This window comes from Anneissia japonica, unplaced genomic scaffold (genome assembly GCF_011630105.1).
Source record: "Anneissia japonica isolate Jap-2015-1 unplaced genomic scaffold, ASM1163010v1 scaffold2999_len715162_cov194, whole genome shotgun sequence".
Lineage (NCBI taxonomy): Eukaryota > Metazoa > Echinodermata > Crinoidea > Comatulida > Comatulidae > Anneissia > Anneissia japonica.
This window is the reverse complement of record NW_022754077.1, coordinates 431,636-458,588: the sequence shown is the minus strand read 5'-3', so window position 1 is coordinate 458,588 and position 26,953 is coordinate 431,636. Positions and strand designations below refer to the sequence as shown.

At 37.7% G+C, this 26,953-nt stretch overlaps 4 protein-coding genes across 6 annotated transcripts in view; 1 reads left to right on the top strand and 3 right to left on the bottom strand.

Annotated features, from left to right (window-relative positions):
* Positions 1–2,338: 2,338 nt before the first annotated feature.
* On the bottom strand, positions 2,339–6,889 carry LOC117123075 (glutenin, high molecular weight subunit DX5-like). 2 transcript variants are annotated; one of them, XM_033268903.1, is made up of 7 exons: positions 6,600–6,889; positions 5,679–5,755; positions 5,185–5,266; positions 4,286–5,048; positions 3,583–3,900; positions 2,905–3,054; positions 2,339–2,784 (listed from the first exon to the last, which is right to left on the bottom strand). In XM_033268903.1, the coding sequence occupies exons 1-7, from the start codon at positions 6,669–6,671 to the stop codon at positions 2,495–2,497; spliced, it is 1,752 nt and encodes a 583-aa protein (XP_033124794.1). In that variant the 5' UTR covers positions 6,672–6,889; the 3' UTR covers positions 2,339–2,494. The 2 variants fall into 2 exon arrangements, with proteins under 2 accessions (XP_033124794.1, XP_033124795.1); XM_033268904.1 differs by having other exon boundaries at positions 3,589–3,900.
* Positions 6,890–7,138: 249 nt separating this feature from the next.
* On the top strand, positions 7,139–12,489 carry LOC117123047 (putative ribosome-binding factor A, mitochondrial). The gene is made up of 5 exons (XM_033268868.1): positions 7,139–7,297; positions 8,729–8,777; positions 9,150–9,311; positions 9,727–9,839; positions 10,500–12,489. The coding sequence occupies exons 1-5, from the start codon at positions 7,158–7,160 to the stop codon at positions 11,044–11,046; spliced, it is 1,011 nt and encodes a 336-aa protein (XP_033124759.1). The 5' UTR covers positions 7,139–7,157; the 3' UTR covers positions 11,047–12,489.
* Positions 12,490–13,151: 662 nt separating this feature from the next.
* Positions 13,152–21,461, bottom strand: LOC117123046 (centromere protein T-like). Its single transcript, XM_033268867.1, has 9 exons — positions 21,282–21,461; positions 19,520–19,733; positions 18,568–18,808; positions 17,748–17,853; positions 16,673–16,889; positions 15,494–16,503; positions 15,170–15,319; positions 14,956–15,060; positions 13,152–14,287 (listed from the first exon to the last, which is right to left on the bottom strand). The coding sequence occupies exons 2-9, from the start codon at positions 19,685–19,687 to the stop codon at positions 14,164–14,166; spliced, it is 2,121 nt and encodes a 706-aa protein (XP_033124758.1). The 5' UTR covers positions 19,688–19,733; positions 21,282–21,461; the 3' UTR covers positions 13,152–14,163.
* A 2,898-nt stretch (positions 21,462–24,359) lies between these two features.
* Positions 24,360–26,953, bottom strand: part of LOC117123079 — a 7,357-nt gene continuing 4,763 nt past the window's right edge. For both annotated transcript variants that reach the window (XM_033268906.1, XM_033268907.1), the window contains exon 2: positions 24,360–26,351. In XM_033268906.1, the coding sequence (XP_033124797.1) occupies positions 24,848–26,351 (1,504 nt within the window). In that variant the 3' untranslated portion in view covers positions 24,360–24,847. The remainder of the gene's footprint in view (positions 26,352–26,953) is intronic.

Sequence of the window (26,953 nt, the reverse complement as noted above, 5' to 3'; positions counted from 1 at the left end):
ACACACTGTCCATTTTGTTTCATAATCTTCCCGGTGAACACATGCAAAGTATATGTGTTACGTACATTGCATATTAATTTCACACACTTAATTGGGTTTAGAACTATATTTTATAATTAACATCACTTAGTATGGACAGCGTATAAGAATTCATATATAATCGAATATTTTCGCGCGTGTTAGTTGTTTTTAAGTAATTCCAGATTTCCAAATCTTTGGAGCAGCAGTTAAAAAGCTATGCGATTGTACAAACATGAAGGTGTTATACAAAATAGTACAGTACATAGCACACTGCTGCTATGATAAACATTGTGACACAAAAAGAAGCATAGTTATTGTACTGACTTTCAAGTTCCACCTTTATTAAAAATATGGAGAAACGTGATTATCAGGCCATTGCTATTTTATGGTTTATGTAATCAACAATAATTTCCATACTACTTGGTAACATAAACAAAAACATTTTAAATACTCCCAGCCAACATAAGCAAAATAATTGATACACTATACCTTTCAGTCAAAATAGGTTCACATCTAGTAGATGTATTTAATCCTCCTCCAGACTAACCAATTTTACGTGACATGCCTAAATATGGTCATGATGACATCACATCATGACCATATATAGGCGCACCATGACTAAATATAGGCATACAACAGATTTTTGTATGGACAAAGGCTCTGTCCACACTATAAAATTTACAAAGAACAGAGAACTATCGTATGCCCACATATAGTTCTGAAGTGATGCCATCATGACTATATTTAGGCATATTTTTGCAAAGTAAAATTGATTAGTCTGGAGGGGCTTAAAGAATAATCTGAGTGTTTTTATTACAAGGTGCATTATGCGGAATATGAAGTAGTTTACCACAGGAAAGGCTATAAATGCAGTTAAATTATAAAGGCATTTCATAAAAACAATGCAAACAACATTTAAATACACTATACAACACATCATCTGGGAGCACACACAAATAGCAATTTTGGTCACGATGACATCACATTATGACCATATATAGGCACATCATGACTATATATGGGCAATACAATATTTTGTCAAAGAAAATTTGATAGTCTGGACTGCAGACAGCTTAATATTGAATCACAGCAGCATAAAGCTAAGCTTAGGCTACTCTTGCAACATGACTCAACTTAACTGATATCAAATGGCTTTTGGAAAATGGCCAGCGAGTTGTGCGATTTGAGATAACATAAAACACAAACACAATTCACACATCAACACATAAATGCTCATGTGATTGAAAGCAAATGAATATTCATGAATCAGTTGAACCATGTTCTATGCTGTTGCAATCCGAACCAACTGACAAGTAACTGAAAAGGGTTATGTGACAGCTGTAGTCTGACGTATCCAATTAGGCGAGACTTTTTTTATACCTTGTTTAGCGAGCCCGTCACCCGCCAATAATTGTGATTTCGAGTAAAAATAAAATTTCACTTTGGCCAATTAACGCAACTGCCGCCACAAAAAAATGTTTTTCAATATTTTTATTAAGCCCATTGCTGCCTTCAAATTTCCAAAAATAAGTTACGTATATTTCTTCCTAATTATATAAATTTAAAGCATTTTACTACACTGCTTACATCCACAACAATAAAATTTTATTTCTTCTCCGCCTAAATGTTTTTGGCAAAACCATTTGCTAAAAATAAGAAAACAAAATTTTCCACTCTCCTCTGGCGAGAGTTTAACAAGGTATAAAAAGTGTCTCACATTATGGTACGGTTGCATGGAAATATGGTACGGTTGCATGGGGTTAAACATGCTACAGTCTTAAGTTACATAAACACTATTATGGGCAACTACTTTAGTTTGCCTAATCGCTTGCAGTTGTCCGTAGTTGTGCGGAGGGCGAAAGTCGACATAAGTGATACCAGCAACTAGTCGAGTCAAACGGCAAGGGTGACAAAAGCTTAGCCTAACTCTTTTTTCTCGTCGTTCACTCCACGCTCAAATTCACCTGTTAAGTTCTTACTTATGAGTCGTTCATAAGGACGAGGATTCAACTTCATTCACTAACCAACATCATTAAGCCCGGTTAAGATTACCAAACTTTTTATGACAAAAACATACCTAAATATTGTCATGGTGACATATCATGACCATATATAGGCACATCATGACCATATATAGGCACATCATGACTATATATAGGCACATCATGACCACATATAGGCACATCATGACCATATATAGGCACATCATGACCATATATAGGCATATCATGACTATATATAGGCACATCATGACCACATATAGGCACATCATGACCACATATAGGCACATCATGACCATATATAGGCACATCATGACCATATATAGGCACATCATGACCATAGATAGGCACATCATGACTATATATAGGTATACAACACTTTTTTGTCAAAGAAAATTTGATAATCTTGACAGAGCTTTAGAGATGTTGATCATTATCATTTTGAGTTTCTCTAGTTCGTCACTGGTACAACCTCACTGGTAACCGCTTGGATACTGGCCCTGTGGATATCCTCCATACCCAGGCTGCTGCTGTTGCTGCTGCTGCTGCTGTTGGCCTGGTTGGGGCTGCCTATACCCATACCCAGGGGGAGCTCCCTGACCTTGCGGGTAGTCTCCGTAGCTCCCAGGTGTTGCAGAATACTGACTGCCTGGTGGCATGTTAGCACTCGGGGGAAAGTTCTGTCGCTGCATCTGAGATGAATAGCCTTGTTGTCCGGGGTACTGAGGTGGGAAATTCTGGGACTGACTGTAAGATGTTTGACCTGAAAATAATATTCATAAAAAAAGAAACAAATTACAAATAAATATTATAATTATCATTAATAGTTGCAAAACAGACATTTTTTTTAATCAGCTCAAATAATATTAAGTATCATGCCTACCGGACTGTGGTTGTCCTCTGAATGCCATTTGCTGCTGTTCTGACATCATCATTTGACTTTGTCCTTGCGATGAATACTTTGATTGCATTGGGTACTGTGACTGCTGTTGCTGCTGCATCATACTCTGTTGTTGCAAACTTATCATCCCGCCTGCAATGATGATCAACCATCATGACAAATCATATTAACAAAGACATATTATAGGAGTGATGTTTTGCCCCACCTGATGTGTTATCGTACCGAATACACAGGACATTCACAAATACTTGCGAAAAAATTTTCCAAGTGATTTGGGTGGGAATTGAACCCACAACCTTCAGATAACTAGGCTGGTGTGATAACCACTACACAAAATAGATATGATTATCAACTGCATTATTATCAATCTTGACATTGTTGATCACAACATCATTATTGATTATATCACCACCAATCACATCACCATAAAAAAAGACATCATCAATTGGCACTATGACCCACCATCACATCATTAGCAATCACATCATATCTTCAGCCTCACAATAGCTACGACTCAATAGGGAGTCCAAAGCAATGCTCATTAACTGTACATGCCTTTATAAAATTTATCGCAAATATAGACGGAGAGCAGAAATAGCGACATGCAATGTGCAATATAACAGAGGTGCGATACTACTTTACCTCAAACTATTTAATTACCTTTACCTTGTGGCGGTCCCATAGTCGGATGAGGATAATTAGCTGATGATGCCCCGCCACCCATGCTGTCCGAGTATCTGCTAGGTGTGGTCATTGGCTGTGATCCGGCTGTAGACGACATAGGCTGTTGGGTTTGCTGTTGGGTCTGTGATGGAGGCATTGTCTGCTGCTGCTGTTGTTGCTGCTGCTGCTGTTGTTGTTGTTGTTGCTGTTGCATTTGGTGTTGTTGCTGCTGCATTTGTTGTTGTTGCTGCTGAATTTGTTGTTGCATTTGCTGTTGGTGTTGTAATTGTATTTGCTGTTGGGACACAGGTGGTCCTGCAAGAATAAAAATTTAAGGAAGTAAGTAATCTTTATACAATTACCACACTATGATACACATATATTTGTGTAAGAGAGCACTAGACAAAACGTGCAAAATTATAATTATCACCGCCATATTTTATCAAGTACAGTATAAGCTCACAGGACAGACGTGGATGGTTTCAGTTTGGAGAGACCTTTGCCCTGCAGTGGGCTGATAACGGCAGAAATGATTATGATAAGTATATCCTGCATCTTTCCAAGCACAAGCACACACCATAAATTCAACAACACATAGATCTACCAATCATTATCATGAGTTGATAAGTACTAACATGCTTGCTAATATACAATATTATCATAATAAAAATTTGATAAACAATACTAAATAACACAATACCTTGGAGTTGTTGCATGGGCATTCCAGATGACGTTGGTGGAGCAGCTGGTGGTGGCATGGATCCAGAAGCTGAATCAGAGACGCTGTTTGGAGTTGAGCTTGGCGTGTAACTTGGAGGAGGCATACTCTGTTGCCCTTGGCTTGACACAGTCTGCGAGGTTGAGTGTGGAGATGGAGACATGTTCTGTTGTTGCTGCCCTTGCACGGCTCCACTCTGCATTCCTTGAGAGTGTGGCGTCATGCTATGTGGGTGTGATCCTGCCATGTTCTGCTGAGGATGTTGTCCGGCCATGCTTTGTTGGGAATGGTGGCTAGGCATAGACTGTGGGTGGGGACTGGACATTCCTTGTGGGTGAGGACTCGACATTCCTTGGGGATGTGAGCTGGTCATGCTTTGGGGATGTGGTCCTGACATACTTTGCGGGTGGGGTCCTGACATACCCTGAGAATGGGGTCCTGACATATTCTGTTGGTGGGAAGCAGACATGTTTTGCTGATGTGAACCAGATAGGTTCGCCGGATGAGGGCCTCCTGGCATTCCGGGTTGATGGTGTCCTGGCATGCCTTGTGAATGTGCCCCTTGCATTCCTTGTGGATGTGAACCTTGCATGCTTTGTGGCATACCACCAGGCATTCCTTGTGGATGGTGTCCTGACATGCCTTGGTTTACTGGCATGCCTTGCGGATGAGAACCCATTATAGCCTGTGGATGTGGGCCATGCATTCCTTGAGATGATGGTGGCTGACCACCTTGTCCCGGATTCTGAAATAAGGAACAACAATGAATAGTAAATTAATTTAATTTGATGTTGCAGTAAATTTTATAGATACCAATTAGTTTTTAATTATTTTTTTATTTCTGAAATGGCTATCTCTTTTTTATAAACCAAAATACTTACTCCCCCAATTGATGGCATATTTTGGTTAGAATCTGCTAGTGTTGCAAGGTACACAAGGTTACGATGTAAAAGTTGCTGGTATCTGAAGAGGCAATTTTAATATTATATATTTTAATATTAATATAATACAATACAAAAGTAAATAACATAATATATTGGATTATCCTGGATATACTGTATGAAATGATATAAATAGTATAATATATGGACTATTTGACCAAAATACTTAAAAAGTACAAGAAATAACCAATGGTCAAGGCAGCAGTGGACCTTTTCACTAAGCCCCGGCCCTTAGATATTGTTGCCAAGGTTCCACAAAATGGCAGTGTTGAAATATACACGAACATATGCATTGGTGGGACAACATGTGTGATTGTTAAACATGCGCATATTACTAGCACTGTTCTGATTACTGAGTTGTTATGTTTGAATGACACTTCGGAATGATCCATTCAGTAAATGTTCATTAAAACTAGATTTGTAAAATCACTTACTGAGCAACCTCTCCACCCTTGCCTTTGTTTTGAAAATCCATTATTGTTTGAATCAGTTGATTATTTTCATCGAGCATCTGATAGTAAATAAAAGACATGTCATAAAATGAGCTCCTCCCTAAATAGTGGTTAGAAGGTTTGAATGCCAGTAAAATTAACGCAAATGTACAAATAGTTTTAGAAGCTTCAGTGCTGTGCTTACAAAAAAAAATATTGGCATGGCGTTTTCCATGCCTGTTCCCATGTTACCTGCCTCACATATTGCTGTAATTCAGTAGGCCTATTATAGGTCCTATGTCATCGTAAATAAACGTTTAAAGAAATGCTTGTGTCTTAATTGTGTTATTTATTCATTTTAACAATGTATACATTGTATTTAAAACTCTGTTTCTCAAAGTGTTTCATTACACACAGGATAATTATAACTATTGATTAAATGCTGTGGCGCTTATTCGAGTGCGCTGCTTAGCGAAAAAATTAAGGTTTGGTGCAGCGCTTATTCAAGCATTTACAGTACCCGGCTGGCAGCCAAGTTTCTCCTTCTTAACTCTCCTTCTGGTACTCAACAAAGTCAGGCCTCAACCAAGTCGCATATCAACCAGTTTTACATTCTGGGATATTTTTATACATATTAATATTTAATTTATATATTTTTATATTTTCCGTTATTCTACTATAATATATTAAAAATATTATTTTCATATTAAATTTCACCAGTTTGCAGCTCAAAAATCATGTTTTAATCATTGAAACTTTGTGCAGTACAAAAAATGAGTACTTCTTGCATTAGCTAGGCCTATCTTCTGATCTTTTTACCAACTAAAACTGTAAAAAATGCCTATCTAGGCCTCTATTTTAGTTATTATACCCATTCCGATATCAACGATCTACACAAAAATCAGAAAAAGCATGATGGCCTACCTTTTGAACTGTTGCCTGATCAGGCATGGCTCTTCCTCCTCTCTGTCGCTGAGGGACGAATGCGATCGACATGTTTCTCTCTGCGGCTAAATACTATCTAACTATTATTAGCCTCAATTTGAGATGTTCGAATCCTTAATTTATCACCTATACAATTATAATACAATACAATAAGTATTTACAAGATACTCTGTGTTTCTTTCAGCAACTTCAGGCATAACAAATTAAATTAAACTCACACGTTCTCGGTTCGTACGTACTAACACAACATGCTCAAACCCTTTGTCACTGCAAACAGGTTCCAATGGTTGTTCTTCTTACATGAGGCATAGTCCATTTTTGCATATGCGTGCATTGTTACAATTATTTTACTGTTATTGGAATTTTTTTATCTTTTAATACTTAGGTTTGCCTTCCATAGCATAATTGCTTATATTTTTTATAAAATACAGTATTCAATTTCATTTAATATCATACAAAATACCGAATTGCTGGGATATTTATGAGAAAATTTCACTTTTAGAAAGTAGTAGATTCATATCCTCATAAGTTTTCAAGATGTCTGCGCCCATGGTGATGTTACGGAGAGCGGTTCCGTCAATTCTGTGTTGTCCTGAATTAAGATCTTTTTCAGTTTGCACATCACTTATGAAAGAAAAAAGGCTCAGCAAACTAAACAGGCTGCTTGAAAAGAAGAAGTAAGAACATATAACAACTCACACACATATTTATAATACATTTAGAGGCTAGGCTAGGCCCTTGCCATGCCACTGGGGGAAGGGCCTACGAAGGCCCCAGCTAGCCTAAGTCTGTTCCTCCTACTAACTGTAGGTTAGGCTAGGGGGTAGCGAGGAAGTGCTGCCTTTTTAGTAGTGGTGTAGGCTAGATAGGTAGGATAAGACCCGATTCCAGGAGAACCAAGAAACGTCCAGACACTAGGGAGTGTAGTCGATCAATTCGTTCACGTTTTGGATGGTGTACAGTGGCACCGACCACCAACCGAAGGTTGAATGTATGGAACACTGATACTGGTAACATAAATGTTGCATGTTGTAGTAAGGCTTATTCATTTCTTTTAATTCATTTTCATACTTTCCCATAACTAGGTAGGGCCTTAGTTAGGCCTATATTTCACTGTATCTTCATTTATTTATGTATTTTTAAAGAATTCGATCCAACTCGGCCACAAGTCAACTCGGCTACAAAAAGTTTGGCTACAGTCAACTCGGCCACCAGTCAACTCGGCCACAAGTCAACTCGGCCACAAGTCATTTACTGGTACTACACTTTGTAGGAGTAATTCATCAAGTATAAAATACTAATTCTTTAAGTATTATTATACTTATTATTATTATTATTATTATTATTATTGCTGTTATTATTGTTGTCATTGTTGTTATTATTATTGTTGTTTTTATTACTGTTAGTTTTAATATTAATTATTAGTCTTAGCATTAATATTATATATTGTTCAAATTTTTGCTGATATTATTATTACAGTACCATATAAATAATAGATAATTTTCGATTTTTAATTATTATTATTTATTAGTCTTAGTATTATTAATTTAATAATAGTAATTTAAAAAGTTATTGTTATTGGTGTTTTATTGGTATTTTTCTCATATTATTATTATTATTATTAATATTATTGTTGTAGTTGTTGTTGTCACCTTTATTATTGATATTATTACCCTATTATTACTAAGTAGGCCTAGTATCATTATTATTATTACTAATTTATAAAGGTACTAAAAAGTATACAGTTGAACTTGCCTGTCGAATCCAAAATGGCATTGAAAAACTGTTCAACTTTGATCAAATTTGACTTGCAGATCGTTAATAGAAATCAACAATTTAGCATGTGAAATAAGATCGACTTAAAAATTATCGAGTTAGGCAAAGTCTGTACAGTATTATATTTTATCATAGACAGGGATCCGGCGGGAGAGGTGTCTTGACCTGTCCAAGCCTCCAGTTACCCCAGACATCACTACTCTAGTGTGTGTGCTATTTTATTACCAATTAAATGAAAAGACAATTTGTTAAGTGTTATATATATGTTTATAATAAATTTATATAAAAAGAAAACATGACCACACATATTTATTGTCTTCTTTTTTTTTTAGGAAAAAGTTCTATTTTAATGTAAACAGTCCTGGCCAGTTTAACAGAACGGTATGTATAGTAGAAGCTCCAGAAATTTCTGGCTATCCAGAGGTTCCTATTCTTAAAAAAATCTCAGTTGGGAGGGGGAACACCCTCTCAAACCCTTCCCCCAGAAGTCCCCCCCCCCTGTCGGACAGCTCAGCGTCCCCAGAAAATATATCCTAGAGCCGTCACTGTTTAAATGGACATCAACAGAGTCAAATAGAACCAATTTACAACTAATATTAATAATGATACAAGGCCAAGAAAAAAAATGTTGTCTGAGGTGTTGCCCAATCAAATTGATACTGTAGTTAAAAGTTTGAAACGTAGCCTTTCAAGGTATCATTCAAGTTTTCTGGGCTCCTCCTTGATAAAAACATAAATTTTTATTTTTATCAGATTAATAAATGTGCGACATCAAGAAAACCAGGACGGATGCAACCGGAAGACAGTGTGAGGCTGCGATGTTTAAATGACAACACATTCCAACATATCTGTGACATGGTCAACTCCAACTTGATTAGCGAAGAATTAGAAAATTTGAATGTCCTGATACTTGGGGTAAATGTATAGTTGATCCACTTGTTCCTTATCAACGCCATAGCAGGCAACCCCACTAGGTAGCCATTTATACTTATGTGTGGAGAGAAGCACAGAAGATAAATTGAATTGCTCAAGTACACAAGCTTAATGCAAAGCAAGGGATTAAAAGCCCAGTTCCAGTTCCCACTGTGCCAAACTACTCCTAGTGAATTGTTATTAGCAAACGTACCCTTCTACATAGCACCCATGTTCGATTAGCACTCGTCCTGTGTAATACAATGGCGTATTTAGGGGGTGTTCTCCCCCATTAAAGACTCCTAAATACGCCCCACTGGTGTAATATTCATGTATGAAAAATTTACATCATTGCAGTTTCTGCATGGATCTGCTTTACCGTATATTTACAAGATCAGGAGGATATTTTTTGTTGCAGGTACGATTGACTGGTGATTTAGGCACTTGTCGTGTATACTGGCAAGCATCTGGCAACGTTGAGAGTGATGACAAGGTCCAAGAAATTCTTGATAGGCATACGTTTACTATTAGGTTAGTGTATTCGTGGTTTTCACGGTCAACCAGATATAATTTGTGAGTTAGACAAAGAATCACACTCTATGATTCAGCGCCTTCCACTTGTAAAGTTTTGTCCACACTACTGTATACAATTTTTATGTGTAAAATGTGTGTGATGTGCCCATATATGGTCATGATCATGTCATAATACACCCAAATATGGGCATATCACATTTTATTTGTCACATAAAATTAATATTTACTTCAGAACTTCATATTGAATCCATTGAAGTAAAACTGTAGCCAGTGGTGGCATCGGCTCAGGATCATAAGAAAATTCCCTCCATCAAACAAGCAAGTCAGGCGACACTTGAGGTTGTCAGACGACTAGAAGCATCAATTTGCCTATCAAACCAAAGTGATTGCAGCACCTTAAGCACTGTCCAGATTAACAAATTTTCTTTGACCAAAGGTTTTTTATGCCCATATATAGCCATGATGTGCCTATACAGGTACATGCTGGACAGGTCTTTAATCAAGTTCAAGGAGGGGAATTCTCCCTTTGACACCAAACAAGAGTTTTCCATCTGTCAGGGGACCCTCTGTTCATTACTACTGTATTTGTGTTGCTGAATTATTATACTGTTTTCCAAGATTTATAATTATTGTTGTCACTATTATCTTTCTTTTCAGACATACACTAGCATCATTAAGAATATTCAGCAGGACCCCAATCATTGTATTTGTGCGTGATAAACTAAGCGCAAACACAGCTGAAGTAGACAGATTACTTGCCCAGGCAGATATGGGACCACCAGATCCGGAATACGAACCAGATGATCCTATTCCCTCAGCGATCGACATGTCTCCTATTCACGTTCACTCTCAGAATTCTCTTAATTTTCTGAACATGGACTTAGGGAAGATAAATCAGGAAATTGAAAAGTATAAAAAGACATTTGGTCCTGGCGATTCCAACCTCATTCAGGAAAGTTCATCGGAAACGACAGCTTACACAGATGAGGACATCTCTAAGAGCTTTGAACAATTTAAGGTGCTACAGAGGAAGAAGAGGAAAAGAAAGGAAAGGAAGTCAAATCCAATTGCAGCTAGCTTTAATGAAGAGGAATTTCAAGACAGTATGTTACTTGAGGATGAGTTTTGTGATATTGAGAACATTGACGATGATGACGATGATGATGGGTTGCAACTTCCCCCAGAGGACACCTTTAATAGGTAGCTTAGACAATGTTGGAAAATGCAAAATGAATTGAAATATTAATAAACATGCTTTGAATTAATGGCGTATATGATAGTGGAGTAGTTATGATGCCAGTCTTCTAGGTCAAAGGTTCAAATCTAGGATTTTTTATGATTAAAAAAAATTCACTCCCTTAAGCTGGGCACTCACTGTGTTGTACGACCATCGTACAGCAAATTCAACTCCGCGACGCTACCCCATCTGCTGATTGTCGGTGGCCTGTGACAGTGATACTACAACACAGTATCGGTACGCATACTTTAATAACTAGGCACACAACAATGCTCCAGTTTCTTGTATGTTTTATTTCAAACTATACTCTCCATTTCCAGCTTACGTACACAACTCCCAACTGTCACTGTACTTGTGCTATCTGTACATGTGCTATCTGACCTCTCAGGTAATGCTGTTACTATTAATAACATGTACTCTACTGTATATAGCAATACTACAGCTGGCGAATCAAACTCTGCTCCCCATGAGTGATAGACAATGTGACACTGCCTACTGATTTTCGGTGACAGTCTGAACGGATCGTCATTAAAAAGATCTGTTGCGCATTTGTCGTGTTCTCTATAGAATCAGGTCGGCCAACAACACTCAGGTGCAATGAGTGCTCAGCTTAATGAGATGTGATTTATAAAGCATTACTTCCATCTTGCATGTGGTGAGTTATGTAGAATGAGAATGAAATAAATTTAAAGATGGTATTTAAACATATTATTATTGTCTCTGATACCATAACTCAAGTCTCCTCATTCATTTGGGAACACTTCGGTAGAGCGCCACAAATGAGGCTTGACCATGTGCTTTGCTTACTGGTAGTGGTGATTGGATACAATTCATTTGGACTTTCCAAAAAGAAACCACAACAATCGGTTTGAGCACCATTTAAACATTTTTTTAATTTGAAAACTATGTGAATGAATCTAACTATAAAAATAGAACAATCTAATATAGCAAATAACACCTTGTTTTTATGCTTTTCACTTAATTCTGCCAAAGCAATACGGTAAAGTTTTACTACAATTACAGTAAGGAGTTATTTTATAACATACTGTAATAGGAAATACATATGAATGCAAAAGCTGCAAGTGGCAAGTTAGTTAAAAAAAAAAAATTTATTCTTGTGTTGACCAATTCTGTTTTAGCAATCTTATACAAAATTCTATTTCACTTTTCATGCCTTTAGTAACCTCTAAAATAACACCAAAGACCAACATTTAAAGCTGTGTCCACACTATTTTTGATTTTTTATGAATATACCCATTCATCAAAATACATCACACTTTTTGTGTGATATTTTTTTAATACAATTTGGTAGTATGGAAAGAGGCTAATGGGGCTGCTGCATTGATTATAGGAAGCTTACAATGACAGTAGAACATAATGACGTCACTAAGTAGTCTTCTGCGCATGAGATAACACAGTTTGTGCTAAGAACGTACGACGGTCACAGACTCACAGAAGATTGAGTCTGTTCTGCTCACTATTGATTATCAAAATGCTAAAGAATATGCAATAAATCTTAACTGTGGCGATCTCTAGGTCCCTCGTTTCAATTCCCATTGCTGCCTCTCCTTGTGTTTCAGCTGGAGGGCTGAAATACAAGTTACAATAGTGCACAAACTTTCAGATGAGACGTTTAAGGTTTTGGTCCTGTGTGCATTTATGGTCCTGTATGCATTTATGGCCCATGTGCATGTTAAACAACGCAGTACACTCTTTCGGAAAAGAGTAGGGGATTGTCTCCCGGTGTACTGTCCAATCACCACAAGAAGGACCCCACTGCAAATAAGTCTTTTAGACTTTCATAGGCTATTCTTTGTGTTTACACTGCAAAAATTCAATCAAGCAATCAATCTATGGGTCCATGCTGTACCTCATGTTGAATTGACCTAGCCAGCATAGGTTGTAACCTACGCAATGGTGACAATGTGTTTTCATAATATTTAGTTATTAAATAAATACGAATATGTACAGTAGACTACATTTATATTATAATTTTCTTTTTAACAAAGGATGCTATCCATCCTTAAAATTCAATTAAAAAATTTTCAAAAAAAATCAAATCAATAAACTTCTTTTCCTAGTCCAATTTTTTTTACATAATTGCATTCTAACTAAATATTTCCATTTTTTACATACATGAATAATAATGTTATTCCAAAAATCAGTTAACAAATGATTGAGTAGCGATAACATGAGAAACTCTAAAATTAAAATAAACATCTTTATATACAAGTATGAATGTACAACGTGTTCCAATAACTCCTTGTTAAGTCTTTTTATACCTTTATTTGCTTATTTTTAGCTTGTTAGCACACCCAACACTACATAAAAAGTATAAAGTGAAAATATTTTATCACACCGTCACCTGCTGCCACCATAGTGCAAGACGTTTTTCCCTTATAACCAAGTACACATTAAGCATTTATCAGTGCGATTACTGAACTTGTTCACATCGCCAATGTATTTTTAATGACAATGAGATGTGATATTCGAAAATTTTAAAGCGAGGGTCAAAGGGCGCCTTCAATTACTTCTTATCTCATAACACTGAACATTTTATTTTTATGCTTTTGTTAGAACCAATTTTGCTAAATAGAAAATAAAATTTAACATTTTAATGTTATTTTGCGCCCTCCTACGAAGACGCTAAAAAAAAAATAATGTATACGACACAAGGTATGAAACAGTCTCGCCATAGCATGTAAAATCACATCCCTATGTTCTCATTCAAAAACTGTCATAATATACATATTAAATATCTTACAATTACAAGATCGCATTCTCCGCGTTTTCTGCATGCAGATTCTGTAATAACAGTGTAGGGCGCCCTCACACAAAAGTGATTACTTTTTAACTTTGACTTTAGAGATCGTTAACTAAAGATAGCGTATCTGTGTGCAACTTCTATGACGACCATTGTAACAACTAGGGCGCCCTCTCTCAAAAGTGATTACTTTTTATGTTTCTTTCTACTGAACATCGACACTTCTACTTGCTATGCATAGAATGGCAGAGAGTACTATCTTGTAATTATAAGATCTTTACTATATATACACAGCTATTTGACACTGCATGTTGGAAAGATCACATCTTGGGCTTGACTACGTTCCCTGCGTAAGCCACTGGTATCAACTCTCTGCGATGCTCCATTGGGAGATGTTGCTCAATCAAAGATTGGAGAGATTGCTTACTTGTTATCAAGCCCTGTCTGTGAGGAAGAAAAACAAAGTTGCATGTCACAATAGACCTTTCCGATAAGCCATGCTCTTTGGATAATGTTGCTGAGGTCCCAGAAAATGACATTGTAAAAACATTACTACCCTTGATGGTCTTCTGTTATGCCCAGGTTTCCAAGGGGCCAATGGTGAGGTTTTTTTTATTGATTACGTTATGTTGGCCTTTGTGCTTGTATGTTTTTCTCATACTATACCTGAATAAATAAATTGAAAATTGAAACGGGCGTGTTTGTGGGACAACACATGTAGGCGGCGCATATTCCTGGGTCTGTTCTGATTGGTCAGTTGTTAAGTCTGATTGACACTCCGTAACGGTTTATTATAACACTGAATTGCTCATTTAGAAACATTATTTTTGCATCTGTCACTTATTCAGAAAAAAATAGTAATTTTCCCTAGAAGGCCAACTTACTTTGTATACAAGCAACATCACTTTCTAGACAAAATGACATATAGGTAGGCAAGCAGTGGGAAAGAGAATAACTTTCAATAGGAATGTTTATTTTTACTCCCTACCTGGCACGCTACCGAACTGAATACTAAATACGTTACCAAATAATAATAATACTTATAAGTGACAAGTAACACTTTTTATGACCAAAAAAAAAATAAAAAAATTAATAGAAAAATAAATTCAAACCTTTTCATGAGCAATTCGATATCTGTCGTTTCAACAGTTTGTCGGTTGGCATGTTTACAATATGTTCTTAAATCTGTTGTCAATCTTTTGAAAAATTGCTCACTTCTGAAAAGAAAAAAGAAAAACAAAACATAACACAAAATTACACATGGCTAAACTTAAAATGTGTAAACATTCCACAGCCAATACCTCTCTTTACTACATTCACACTTACCCTTTTTCAACAGCTGCAAGGGCTTCCTTAGAGACCTTAGCACTTGAGAAATGGCAGAAGATACTCTTTGTCAAACTGGTTGGTAGAGGTGGTTGGCTGCGTTCCTTCTTAGATCCTCCACTTCTTGGCGTCTTGGATTTTGGGGCAACACTAAAGAAAAAATTGATTATGAAAATGGGATGAATATTGGTAATAAAGTGAGTAATGTTAATGGATAATACACCACCCATGATTGCTGTAGGTCAGATAATAATTCAATGTTTTTTTGCATTACATAATGTTACAGACATCAAGCCTCAAGTTACCTGAATGTGGTTGACATACCTTTTCTCCATTTGAGTGTGTTTTTGCTTTCGTTCAGTGAGAACTGGAGTTTTGTAAGCTCTCTTGGAAATGATTGGTGTTTGAAGATTACGGTAATCTTCAGTAGCATCTTCAGTAACTCCTCCTAAATCAGTATCCTCCTCAATGTCAGAGAATTCTTCAGGTTCTATGCTGGTGGTTTGCAAGATTTTTTCAACTTCCTCTTCTGTTGCTCTTGCAACTCTGCTTTCTTCATCAACATTGTCTGGACCTAATGCTTCTGTCTCCATTTCTGTATCTCCCAAATTACCACTACTAATGGTACTATTGTCTTTTTTATTAGGCACCGCTGTCACAGCACTGGTATGACTTTTTCTTAAGCCACCACCACTAAGACTTCCATTGTCTTGTTCCTCAAGTGCCTCTGTTGCAAGACTAGAGTGATCACTTACTAAGTCATCACCACTGAGACTTCCACCTTCTTCTTCACTGAGTGCCTCTGTAGCCTCTGTATGAACATTTCCGAAGTCATCTCCACTGACACTTCCATCATCTTCTTCATCAGGTGCCCCTGTCACAACTTTGGTATGACCTTTTCCTAAGTCATCTCCACTGAGACTCTCATCGTCTTCTTTATCAGGTGCCTCTGTTGCAACTCCAGTAAGACCTACTCTCAAGTCACCACCACTGAGACTTCCATCTTCTAAGTCATCACCACTTTGATTTCCACTGTCTTCTGTATCAGGTGCCACTGTTGTAACTTTGTTATCACTTTCTCCAAAGTCTCCATCAAGGATGCCATCCCCTCCTTCATTACCTGCCTCTGTTGAAATTTGGGTGCCTTCTGCTAACTCATCATCGGTGATACTCTCATCAGATTCAGCATTGCTAATCTGGAATTCTGGAAGCTCTGTAACTGGCTGAGAGTCACCTACCTCATGAGAAACACTAGAACCTTGTATACCACCTGAGAGTCTGTGTCTCCGTGGTATCCGTCTGTCACTTGGAGGGCTTGATGACAAAATCTCCTCCTGAAAAAAATTGTCAAAAATTTATGAAAACTGAAAATATAACTCATAAATTTAATTTATGTTTTATAAAATACAGTATTAATATAAAGTCTGTCTCTTATACACATCTAGATGTGTATAAGAGACAGATATATATATAGCATATTTAAAAATTGGCAAAACATGCTACCGTTCCAGCAAGTTCCTCCAGGGTTGGTCTATTCTTATCATTTTCTAATTCTGCTGCAGCCTCCTCTTCCACTCTAGGCCCTTTCTTCATACGCTTCTGCACACCCGAAAAAAACTCCTTGTAACTGAGCTCTTGTCTCTGACGCTTTAGCCTGGCTGGAGTCAATCGGCTTGAACCATGAACACTAGAATCAACATCCAGCAGAGGAGATAGTGGTCTTAAATGTGATAGATAATGAGGAAAAGATTTTGTCAGTATGTCATAATGTTCTAGATTTAATTTATAAGATATTTGTGACATTTAATCTACATAACAAAGGACGTACAGTATGCTGTAAAAGGTGAAGCTACTGTACTTAAAAAAGGGTTCTAAAAAAGAAGCCCAGGGTTTAGATCAGGATGATTTAAACCCATTCACACTACTGAAAATAGGCTCCCAGCAGGAGCATGGGTCTACTGCCAAATTTAATAGAAACGATGCTTTTTATTATTATCCAGGCTTTCCAATTTGTGCAGACTGACTGATGATTGATATTGTAATTAATAAGCTGCATCAACTCCAAAACCACCGAGTTAGGGTAGAAAACAAAAAAACCGGAAACAACCACAAGCAAAACAGTGTCGACCTGAGCTGAGTTCAACTGTTGACCCGTTTAACCACTTCTACTCGATTTAATTTTAACTTCCAACTTTCAGAACTGTGCGTCTGATATTCGATATAATGACGAATTGGCTAGCAATGCATCGTACCACACACGACCGAGTTTACGGGTAGTAGTACAATCACGTCATATCACACATCACGAATGTGACATAATGTCAACCTCAATTTATCCCCAATATTTCAATTTCCCGGATCTGCCACTGATACTTGTGGTTACTGGAATCAACCTCCTTGTTTTTTCGTTACTATAGGAATTGTATAGCGTATTCCTTTCACCACCACTCATTTACTTTCTTTTTAAGTGCACTGACACTTTGGTATAATGTGCTATATTAAGGCCTACTACATTAAAATACATTGTGTTAAGTTTGACAAAAATGTATCAAATGTGATCACAGCTTTTGATACGAACCTGCCTTTGTGAGTGCCAATTTCTTCGTCATCATATATTCCAGGCAATGCAAAGTTCTCAGTGGGAGGAGAATCTAACCGATGAACTGCTGGTGTTTCAGGAGCAGCTTAAAATATTCAAACATGTAAAGTATACATTAGCCAACAATATCTTAAGCTAAGTTATTTATTGTATATATATAATCATACTGTAGTAGTTAAAAAAAGTAGTAGATTATCTCTATATCATTATTCAGCAATAAAAATATTAAAAACTTAAGCAAACGCATCAACAAAATATACAAGTTATTGTTATCACTACAACTTTTCATATATATTCCACATCAATAATTAACAATATTATAATAACAATATAATAATAATTACATTTTATAGTAACTAGCAATAATACTATCAATAATATTGTGACCGGGCTGTGGATATAAATCAGGGGTGGGCACAACGGTGGGGGAGGGCCAAAGTAATTTTTTTTATTTCACACCCAAACTTTGATGTTTCCAGTGTGCTTCCAAAAAAACCTTTATGCCCTGCTTGTATACTGCCCCATGCTCAGTTTTAATATAGTTTTTTACATGATCACTATTGGACCATACAAAGCAAGGGGTTTTCTAGCCAAAGATGGTTGGTGGGCCGCACACATAGGGATTTTAATTTATTTTTGCGGGCTGCAACAAAATCACCATCAGGCCGCATGTGGTTCACGGGCCGCACTTTGCCCACCCATGAAATAAATAATCATACTAATAATAATATCAATAATAATATTAATATCAGTAATAATAATAAATTATTAATAAAATGTTCATAAAATAAATTCTTACCATCATTAAGAAATCCCTGTATGAGACCCCTTGGTGTCAGGGCATCTATTTCCTTTGCCGGTACCTGTAAAATCTTTCTAGATGAACTGGACGCTGCAGCCCGACTGGCACTGCGAAGCAAACGGTTTGTAACAGCAACCTTGGCAGATACTTCTGGAGTACGTGAACTGAATTGTTTAGGAGTTAAACGCGTCCTTTTACCTGGCGACTGCTCACTTAATGACCTTTTTCTAGGGCTAGCCTAAGAACAAAAACATTAATATTTACAATTTATTATAAATTGTGTAAGTACAGTATTCATGAAATAAAATTGCATAAAAATTGCAAAAACTGGAGCATAAAACTACACATTTTGAGGTATATAATTATTAATATAATATTCCTTGTCGTTTTCTGCAAAAGAACTGGTGCATTTTTCACACCCCCTGGATCTATCACTGAAAAAACTCCTAAAATTATGTGTTGCCAACCGAAATCTAAAAGTTATTGTTGTTGCATTTTATTCTTTAAATATAATAAAAGAGCACATTTTAAGCTATTGATTTGGTATTTTAAAAGCACAGATTCTGGACTCATCTGAATTTGAATGCCTTTTAAGCCAGGCAATCACTGCCTCCGACAGTCGTTGGCTGGTGTGATTTTACGGAAAACGCATTGCCACAATGTGCGCACAATGGATCGTTTCTAATGACGATCCATAAATACTGTACTGTCACCGACAATCAGCACTGCCGGCATTGCATCGTGTAGCACTCACGGACAGTGGAGTGGGTTTCGTTGGGTGACGGATATACGATGCAGTGAATGTACGGGTTTATGATTGCACATTAGAGCGTCATCGACTCTCCAGTTGACAGCAGGAGAGACCAGCAAATTCTGTGCACTATATTATAGTTTATTTACTTATTTGTTTATTTAATTTCAGTATTATTTTTTTCAGTCATGTACTCACATTGTTAACACCAACAGTGCTGCTTCTTCTTTTGCTATTAGGGAATTCCTGCAGCGAGCGTTGACTTCTCCTCCTCTGTTTAACTTTTTGATTTATAGCCGATTGGTTGATATCACTGGACAGTAAGAATCCCTGTATTAGGCCTCTTGGAGTTTCGTCAGCGCACATGATTGCGTGTTATAGTAATATTCATTTAGTGTTTTGTACAAATTGCCTGTAGTGTATTAACAGAGAAATGAATAAAATTAAATACATGAATTAAGTGGCACATTTACTTATACTTTGGTAGTAATACAGTATTAATATAAAGTAAAAGACTACAGATTTAAAATAAATTTCATTTTTGTCAAAATCCGTTCGAGAGTAGCATTGTGTGCGTATAACGAGAAACCTTGGATAAGGTTCCTGATGATGACATAATTAATATTGAATCCTGACACGATGGTGTGCATGTTGCATAACCAGGAAAAAGAAGATTTATTCAAAGAAAACAGAAACTTGAATATGATCTTGAACAACTAATCTAATTATTAACACTAAGCTTAATTTATAAGTTGGACAAAATCATTCAAAAGAAACAACCTTGCAGATGCCTAAAAATGAGGGGCCAACTAGGCCCCTTACTTACTTATGGCATGGTTGATCAGACAACTCCCTGGGTTGATCAATGATTGATAATAATTTGCATATGATCAGCCACTGCCAATGAAATGCGTTAATGTGGTTTTAATATAAATTAGGCCTGCTTGTGGATGGTTATAAATCTAGCGTTATTAATAAAGCCAACTCTATGTTAGGAATTATTAAAAGGACTTTTTACTAACATTAGCCCTGAAGTATTTTGCATATAATATAAGACGTTGGTAAGTCCACATCTTGAGATAAATAGCCCCGTTTGGAACAACCCACTCCAAAAGCAATATATTAAGTTAATTGAGGCTGTTCAAAGGGCTATTAAATTAGTAGTTGGATTGCATGACTTGCCATATGATAATTAGGTCCTACTGTAGAACTCTAGGATTACCAACGTTAGAGTAGACAACTTAGATCGGATATTATACAAATTTTTAAGATCATCAGGGGATGGGTCAAAGTTGATGCAGCTACTACATTTTTTTAGTTTACTTCTTGTCGGAGGGCATAGATTTAAGTTATATAAAACCTGTAGTGTCACCAATTTAAGAAAGTACTCTTTTTCATGTAGAGTTATTGATGTCTAGAATAATCTCCCTGATGAGTTGGTGAATGCATCTTCAATAAATATTTTCAAGTCAGGCCAAAACTCTACCGGTGTTGACTAGGGATGCATGCATCCTAAATCAGCGGTTGGGGAATAGACTTTTTATTTAGATTTACATAAAAAAAACTCACAGCAAATTTGACAGTGAAATCAGTGAAATCCATCAGATTTTGACCTAGGCCTACCACATGGACTGGATCGGCACCCATCAAAATTTTACGCCACAACAAAGTAGTATTGTGACCTGAGGAAGAGTGGGCCATATAAGCATTCATGCTTCACAACGGCCCAAGAATACAAGTAAGAGAGAGTAGCTCTAGTCTAGACTTGGCTGAGGCAGAGCCTAGCCACTCACTCAGTCACTCTGGTGGTGTTTCACTCGTCTGCCGTGTCCATCCGTCCGTTTAACCTATTCCTAGGCCTAGCCTAGGTCTCTAGTCTCCTACCTAGGGCCTACGTTATAATATAATAAAAACACTACAAACATTTACGGTAAGTTGAATAGTATGTATATGAACAAACCTTTCAGTCAGACAAATTTTCAACCAGCTGTTGCTTTATTACTTCGGCTGTCCATTTGGTTCTTCTCTGTTTTGTTAAAAATCACCAACATTGCCGACATTCAATTTAAGCGCGCGCTCTTTCCGCACTGATGATGCGGAGCCTACCACGTACGTCGTCTCAGGTCTACTTGTTTGCCGCCCTCTATGCAAGTTATTAAACCGTTCAAAGATCTTGATTCTTAGTACCGGAACCTCCGTCAAGGGTCTCAACAAATCTTAGACCCATAAACAATAAAACAATTACATATCAGATGGGGACACAGAAAAATAAAAAGAGTACCATTACCAACAAAATTTTGAGAAAAATAATTTATATGGATAAGGAAAACTGGGGACATGCAATTCTCATTTTTGCTATTGTTTTAAATACAGTATAATACTGTACATACAATACACGCCATCGTGTTGGGTTCAATATTTCGACATTAATTATGTCATCATCAGGAATGATGATGATGATGACATAATTAATGTCGAAATATTGAATCCCAACACGATGGCGTGTATTTCAATACTTGGAGTATTTATTATACTTTCTTATCTGAGATTAATCAGTGGACCTTTCGGTTTTTTAAATACAGTGTCACGATATCTTTAAGAGTTTGGTTAAAGCAGCCCAGCTTTTGCTGTTCACATAACAGTTAACTTAAATAGTCATTATTGAAGATAGCCGAGAGGTCATCCAGTGCAGTGGTGGAGCCAGCAGGGGGAATTTTCCCACCCGTCGGACAGGCCTGGATCTCCTGTCACCCAACGCAACGACTAGGTCGTCGGAAAAAACAATGATTTGCCTATCCAAATAACGTTATTTTGATTGCCAATCCATGGTCTAAAAGCACAACAATTTGGAGCATACTCTAAGCCATAAAAACTGCCCATGTGACCCTACATGGATTTTTTATATTCCGGGACCCCGACCGAGGCTCTAGTTGGCCCCTTGGTTCGGACCCTTCGTCGGACATGTCGGGTCCCTTGTCGGCAAATTTCTGGAGCCACCGCTGATCCAATGCCTTTGCAAATATTAATTTCTGCGGTAGGATTTCTACGCTTTCCCTTATCATTTTATTTTCTTTTTCAAAATGGTTCTTCACAGCATGTTTTTATATTGTTTTGCTGAAGGTCTTGTTGTGTTCACCGACTCCTATTATCGGACCAGTTGTTTTGTACAGTAGGCCTACCTGTTCTTTGAGCCTTGCAGGCCGGCCGGCCGGTCCATGCAGATTTTTTAATATTACGTTGATCCGTGACAACTTATCTTGTAAATTGCTCCAGCATGATTGTTTTTTTTTTTTTTGTTTTTTTTTTTAGCTTTGTTTTTTTGGATGTAGGCCTACCAAGAATGAACGTGCGAATTTCAAGGGATGTTAAACCTCCACTCTTGATTACCATTCTATTTTAATATGTGCGTAATATCTGTCGCACTAACTGCGTCAGCTCGGTCCTGACTACTGTTCTTTTATGCTCAACAGGCGCGGATCCAGCGTGGGGGGTGGGGGCATGAGGTCAAGGCGAAAAATAAAAAAGCGGAGAAGAATTTGAGTTAAAGAGAGGAAGGGGAAAAGGGAGTGCACCCATGAGTTCAGTGGAGATCCAGCAGCAGGTGGAGAAAGGATCCGGAGCTCGATTGTTTAACACATATTTACACCAACCGTATCAGGCCTATATGGTAGGGTGGAGGTAGGCGTGGCGGCGTGAACTTCATATTGTGCCCCACCCACCCCCGTCAGAAAATCTCTGCATCCGCCCTGCTCAATATGGCGTTTGGAAATAGGTCAATGTAAATGGATTTCTTATTATAGGCTGTAACTTAACTTTGGTATTGTCCTCGTTACGGTGAATCAGATTGTAGGTCATATACGGTATTGAAAAAACTGTATTTTAGTTGGCATTGACGAAAATGATCAAAGATCAATCCCTCTCGCTACTCTACATCAATGATAGTTTGAACAATAATGATTTAAAAAGTATTCAGGCCATATCCGTTTTGAAATTGTAGTCATTGTGCCTAGATATGGACCGTTCTGAAGTCAGACCCTGGAGGAAAAAAAATTTTTGATATGTTGTAGAACTGATTTTTCCAAGATAGAAAAAAGTTTGACGAAAAACTGGGGAACGGTGAACGAGCTACAGATTTTTTAATATTTAAAAACTGGGGGGAAAAGGGGCGTAATCACCCATTTTTACACCTTTTTCCCCCAGTTTTTAAATATTCAAAAATCTGTATCTCATTCACCGTTGCTCAGTTTTTCGTCAAACAACTTTTTTCTGTCTTAGAAAAATCAGTTCTACAACATATCAAACATTTTTTTTCCTCCGGAGCCTGATTTTAAGCACCGCCCCATAGATATTCCTGTCCCCGAAAAAAAAACGTACGTAAACGAGTGCGTTTATGGGACTACACGGGTAGGCCTACGCTTTGTTGGACAAACAGGTATTCATGGCCCTAGCCTGATTAGTCAGTTGTTATGTTTGAAACTACGAAAAAGGTCTCAGTGGCGGATTCAAGGGGGGAGGGATGGCTAGCCGCCCCCTCCCCATAATTTTCCCAAAAGAAAAACAAGAAAATAATATTCAAAGTTAAGCCTGAGAGTGCCATTTCCGGACATCTAGAGGTGCTGTAATCATAAATTTTAAATAGGCCTACATTGTAGACCCTTCATTTTTTAAAGTTCCTCCCTGGGCCTCATTTAGAATTTCTGGATCCGCCACTGGGTACATGGTTCCGTATCCCGGATCTTCAAATGAATGCCCTTTCTCTTCCACAACGACAGTTAACATGTTAGAATGATACAGGTTCTGAGGACTTCACCTTCAAAAGAAATTCCTCTCCATTTATGTAATCTAATACGGCCATGAATGAGCGATTTACAAACAGATTTTTCTGGGAAGCCCTCCAGGTCCCCTTACAATTCAAATTTTAAGTCGCTGGTATCAATAGGCCCGTGGGATAAAACATTAAATCCGCCTCAGCGATATTGTGTTTAGTTAGCTTCAATGAAACATGACGTAAATGAATAACACAAAATGTGAACTGGGCTATGACGCTCACAATTTATTGGAGAAACTTGTAACAGAATAATCTTTTCTTTTGTTGAGTTAACGGCACTCTTCTTTCTTTATGGACATAAATAACAACAGAGACAGGCCTATATCTAGGAAACGCAAAATTATGTTTTGTTTCTTCAAGTTATATTTTCTAGAAAAGATTAAATTAGATATTTCTTTGATGAGCTGATGACGTCATTATAGACTTGGGCATAGGCCTAGCGACCAACGTGCACACAAGCACAATTTAGTCTTGAGCCAGTCACTACTGCCAATTTTCAGTGAACCAATTGAGAATTAGTGGCATATTACCGCAAAATTATAAACTGTGCTTATGTGCCGCATAGTATAATACATGTCAAGAGATTGAGGATGTTTATTGTAATGCGGGCTCAAAACTATTTATGACATCAGCTCAGGAAAGTACAACTTTACAACAAGGATATTATTGCCAAAAAAATGAACAATGAAGTATCATTATCATATACTCTGGTTTTCACCAAATTGCGGATAGGCGGACATATCAGGAATATGAATCCGTTGTATACTATTCGGTAAATAAGTTCCTTCTAGTACAGTTTTACTGCAAGGTGAACGGACTTCAGTTGTATTGTCAGTGTAGGCAAGTTGGGAGGTCAGTCTTGCCTCACTTGCAGTTAGCCCCATGGCATCTGTGTGGCTTTGTTGCTGCTGTGTGTCCTTAACTTCACCCTTTTTGTGAGATTCTGGATGTGGCTGTCGACTATGTCTATATTCAGTCGAGTCAGAGGGCCCTGGTCGACTCTCTTCCCTTCTTTCGAGATAAACATTACCATCAAGATGCACATAACTATTATACATGTTTGGTGGAATCGAATGACGATAGTACACATTATCTGTAACTGTATTAAAAATAACAGCCTGTCCCCCGTCTAGAACATAGTTTTGCGAAGTAACCCCTTGTCCGGCGTCCGATAGAAAATGATTTCCAGAATTCTCAGATGTTGACCACGATATAGTATCTAGACGTTGCGGATATTTTTCGCCAAAGCGAACGGCATTTTCTTCAACATCGCTTATAGTTGAAGGTGGGTCATATTCGCTAGAACTCCGGCGGTCCACTTGGATCGACCGCCCCCGTGACCACCGGTCTCTATCAAACACATGGTGCGACTGTGAAGGTTCACCTGTATGCAGTTGCCCTATCGCATCTGATATTGGAATTTTTTGGGGGGTTTTCAGATTATTCAAACGATCACGTTGTTTTCGCGTTGTCGCTATGTTGGTGTTCGAACACGGTGCCAGACGTCTCAAATCATTGTGTTTCACCCTCAATCGACTATCTGACGTTTGGCTCCCAGGTTGCCGGTAACAAGCGTCCGAATGACCTTCAATGGCTCTTTGAAACGTCATGGTCTTCAGTCTATGAGAATAACGAACACAACCCATGACTGCATTGCGGAACATCAGCAAATTCCATATAGTAAAAAATACTAAACTTAAGAAATAGAACATTACAACGATAAGATCCATTGTAAATATACTATTTTTTGTAAATGATAAGAATATTAATGTAGCTGGCAGGATAAGTCTAGTTGAAAACGTTACAGTGGCTCCAGTGTATTTATTTATCCACGTAAAATTAACGAGTTCATTTTCATCCTTATCCATGCCACTTAACAGTTTTGAGGTGTCGATAAATACGGAATCAGCCTGGAACACTAAGCCCAGGACCCCACATAGACCGTTTTGTCTCTCAAGTAGAAACACCATATATAACGTAATCGTCAGTAGATGGTGCACTGTGTGTATTCCGTAGGCGGTGAAGTGGTTGTAGTGAATAGTGTCGAGAAGTGCCTTGAATATGTAGAAGCCAACCATGATAGCAAAACATATTTGAACGGAACGTGGAAAATCACGGAACGGTGCCTGAACTACACTTGTTGCACACAGCATCACGATGCCTGACAGGAATAACGCCACGTTTCCCAGCGATAGCACGATGCTGAGAATAAATGAAAAAATATGTAAATACTATAGAATAGGGCCTAGATGATCAATATTGTACTTTTATTTTAACACATTCCACTGATGGACCCAGTGTGAAATCATTATAAGAGATAAAGATGGGAAAATCTGCGAAGCTTCCTCAAGGGGTAGCCCACAGGTGGGCAAGTGTGGCCCGCGGGCTGCACGGCCCCGCCAACGATTTTTTTTTGCGCCCCGCAAAAATAAATTAAAATCCCATGTGTGCGGCTCGCCAAGCAACATTCTATAAAACACATTGTTTTTTACGACCCGACACCGATAATAGGCCTATGTATAAAAGTAAAATTAAAACTGAGAATAAATCGTAAAAAAAAGTGTAAAAGCAATTCTTGGAGGTATTTGGAAGCACAGTGGAAACATCAAAGTTTGGGAGCGGCCCTCGGTGTTAAATCAAAAATTCACTTTGGCCCTCCGACCGATGTTTATGCACACCCGTGGAACAGCCTCCGGACACCCAAAATAAGTAAGCAGAGGTAGCGGCAGGATTTGCCCGACGGGGGTCTGACGTCCCCGACAGGAAGGAGGGGGAGAGATGTTTTCCGTCACATTTTTCGGGGG

Coding starts and splice junctions, on each gene's coding strand:
- LOC117123075 (XM_033268903.1), bottom strand. CDS start 6,671: ATGTCGATCGCATTCGTCCCTCAGCGACAGAGAGGAGGAAGAGCCATG. Junction 5,267..5,678: donor AAGGGTGGAGAGGTTGCTCA/GTAAGTGATTTT, acceptor TTGCCTCTTCAG/ATACCAGCAACTTTTACATC. Junction 5,049..5,184: donor ATATGCCATCAATTGGGGGA/GTAAGTATTTTG, acceptor TCCTTATTTCAG/AATCCGGGACAAGGTGGTCA.
- LOC117123047 (XM_033268868.1), top strand. CDS start 7,158: ATGTCTGCGCCCATGGTGATGTTACGGAGAGCGGTTCCGTCAATTCTG. Junction 8,778..9,149: donor CTGGCCAGTTTAACAGAACG/GTATGTATAGTA, acceptor TATTTTTATCAG/ATTAATAAATGTGCGACATC. Junction 9,312..9,726: donor TGAATGTCCTGATACTTGGG/GTAAATGTATAG, acceptor TTTTTGTTGCAG/GTACGATTGACTGGTGATTT.
- LOC117123046 (XM_033268867.1), bottom strand. CDS start 19,687: ATGTGCGCTGACGAAACTCCAAGAGGCCTAATACAGGGATTCTTACTG. Junction 18,809..19,519: donor GCACTGTTGGTGTTAACAAT/GTGAGTACATGA, acceptor TTTTGTTCTTAG/GCTAGCCCTAGAAAAAGGTC. Junction 16,504..16,672: donor TGGAGGAACTTGCTGGAACG/GTAGCATGTTTT, acceptor AATTTTTTTCAG/GAGGAGATTTTGTCATCAAG.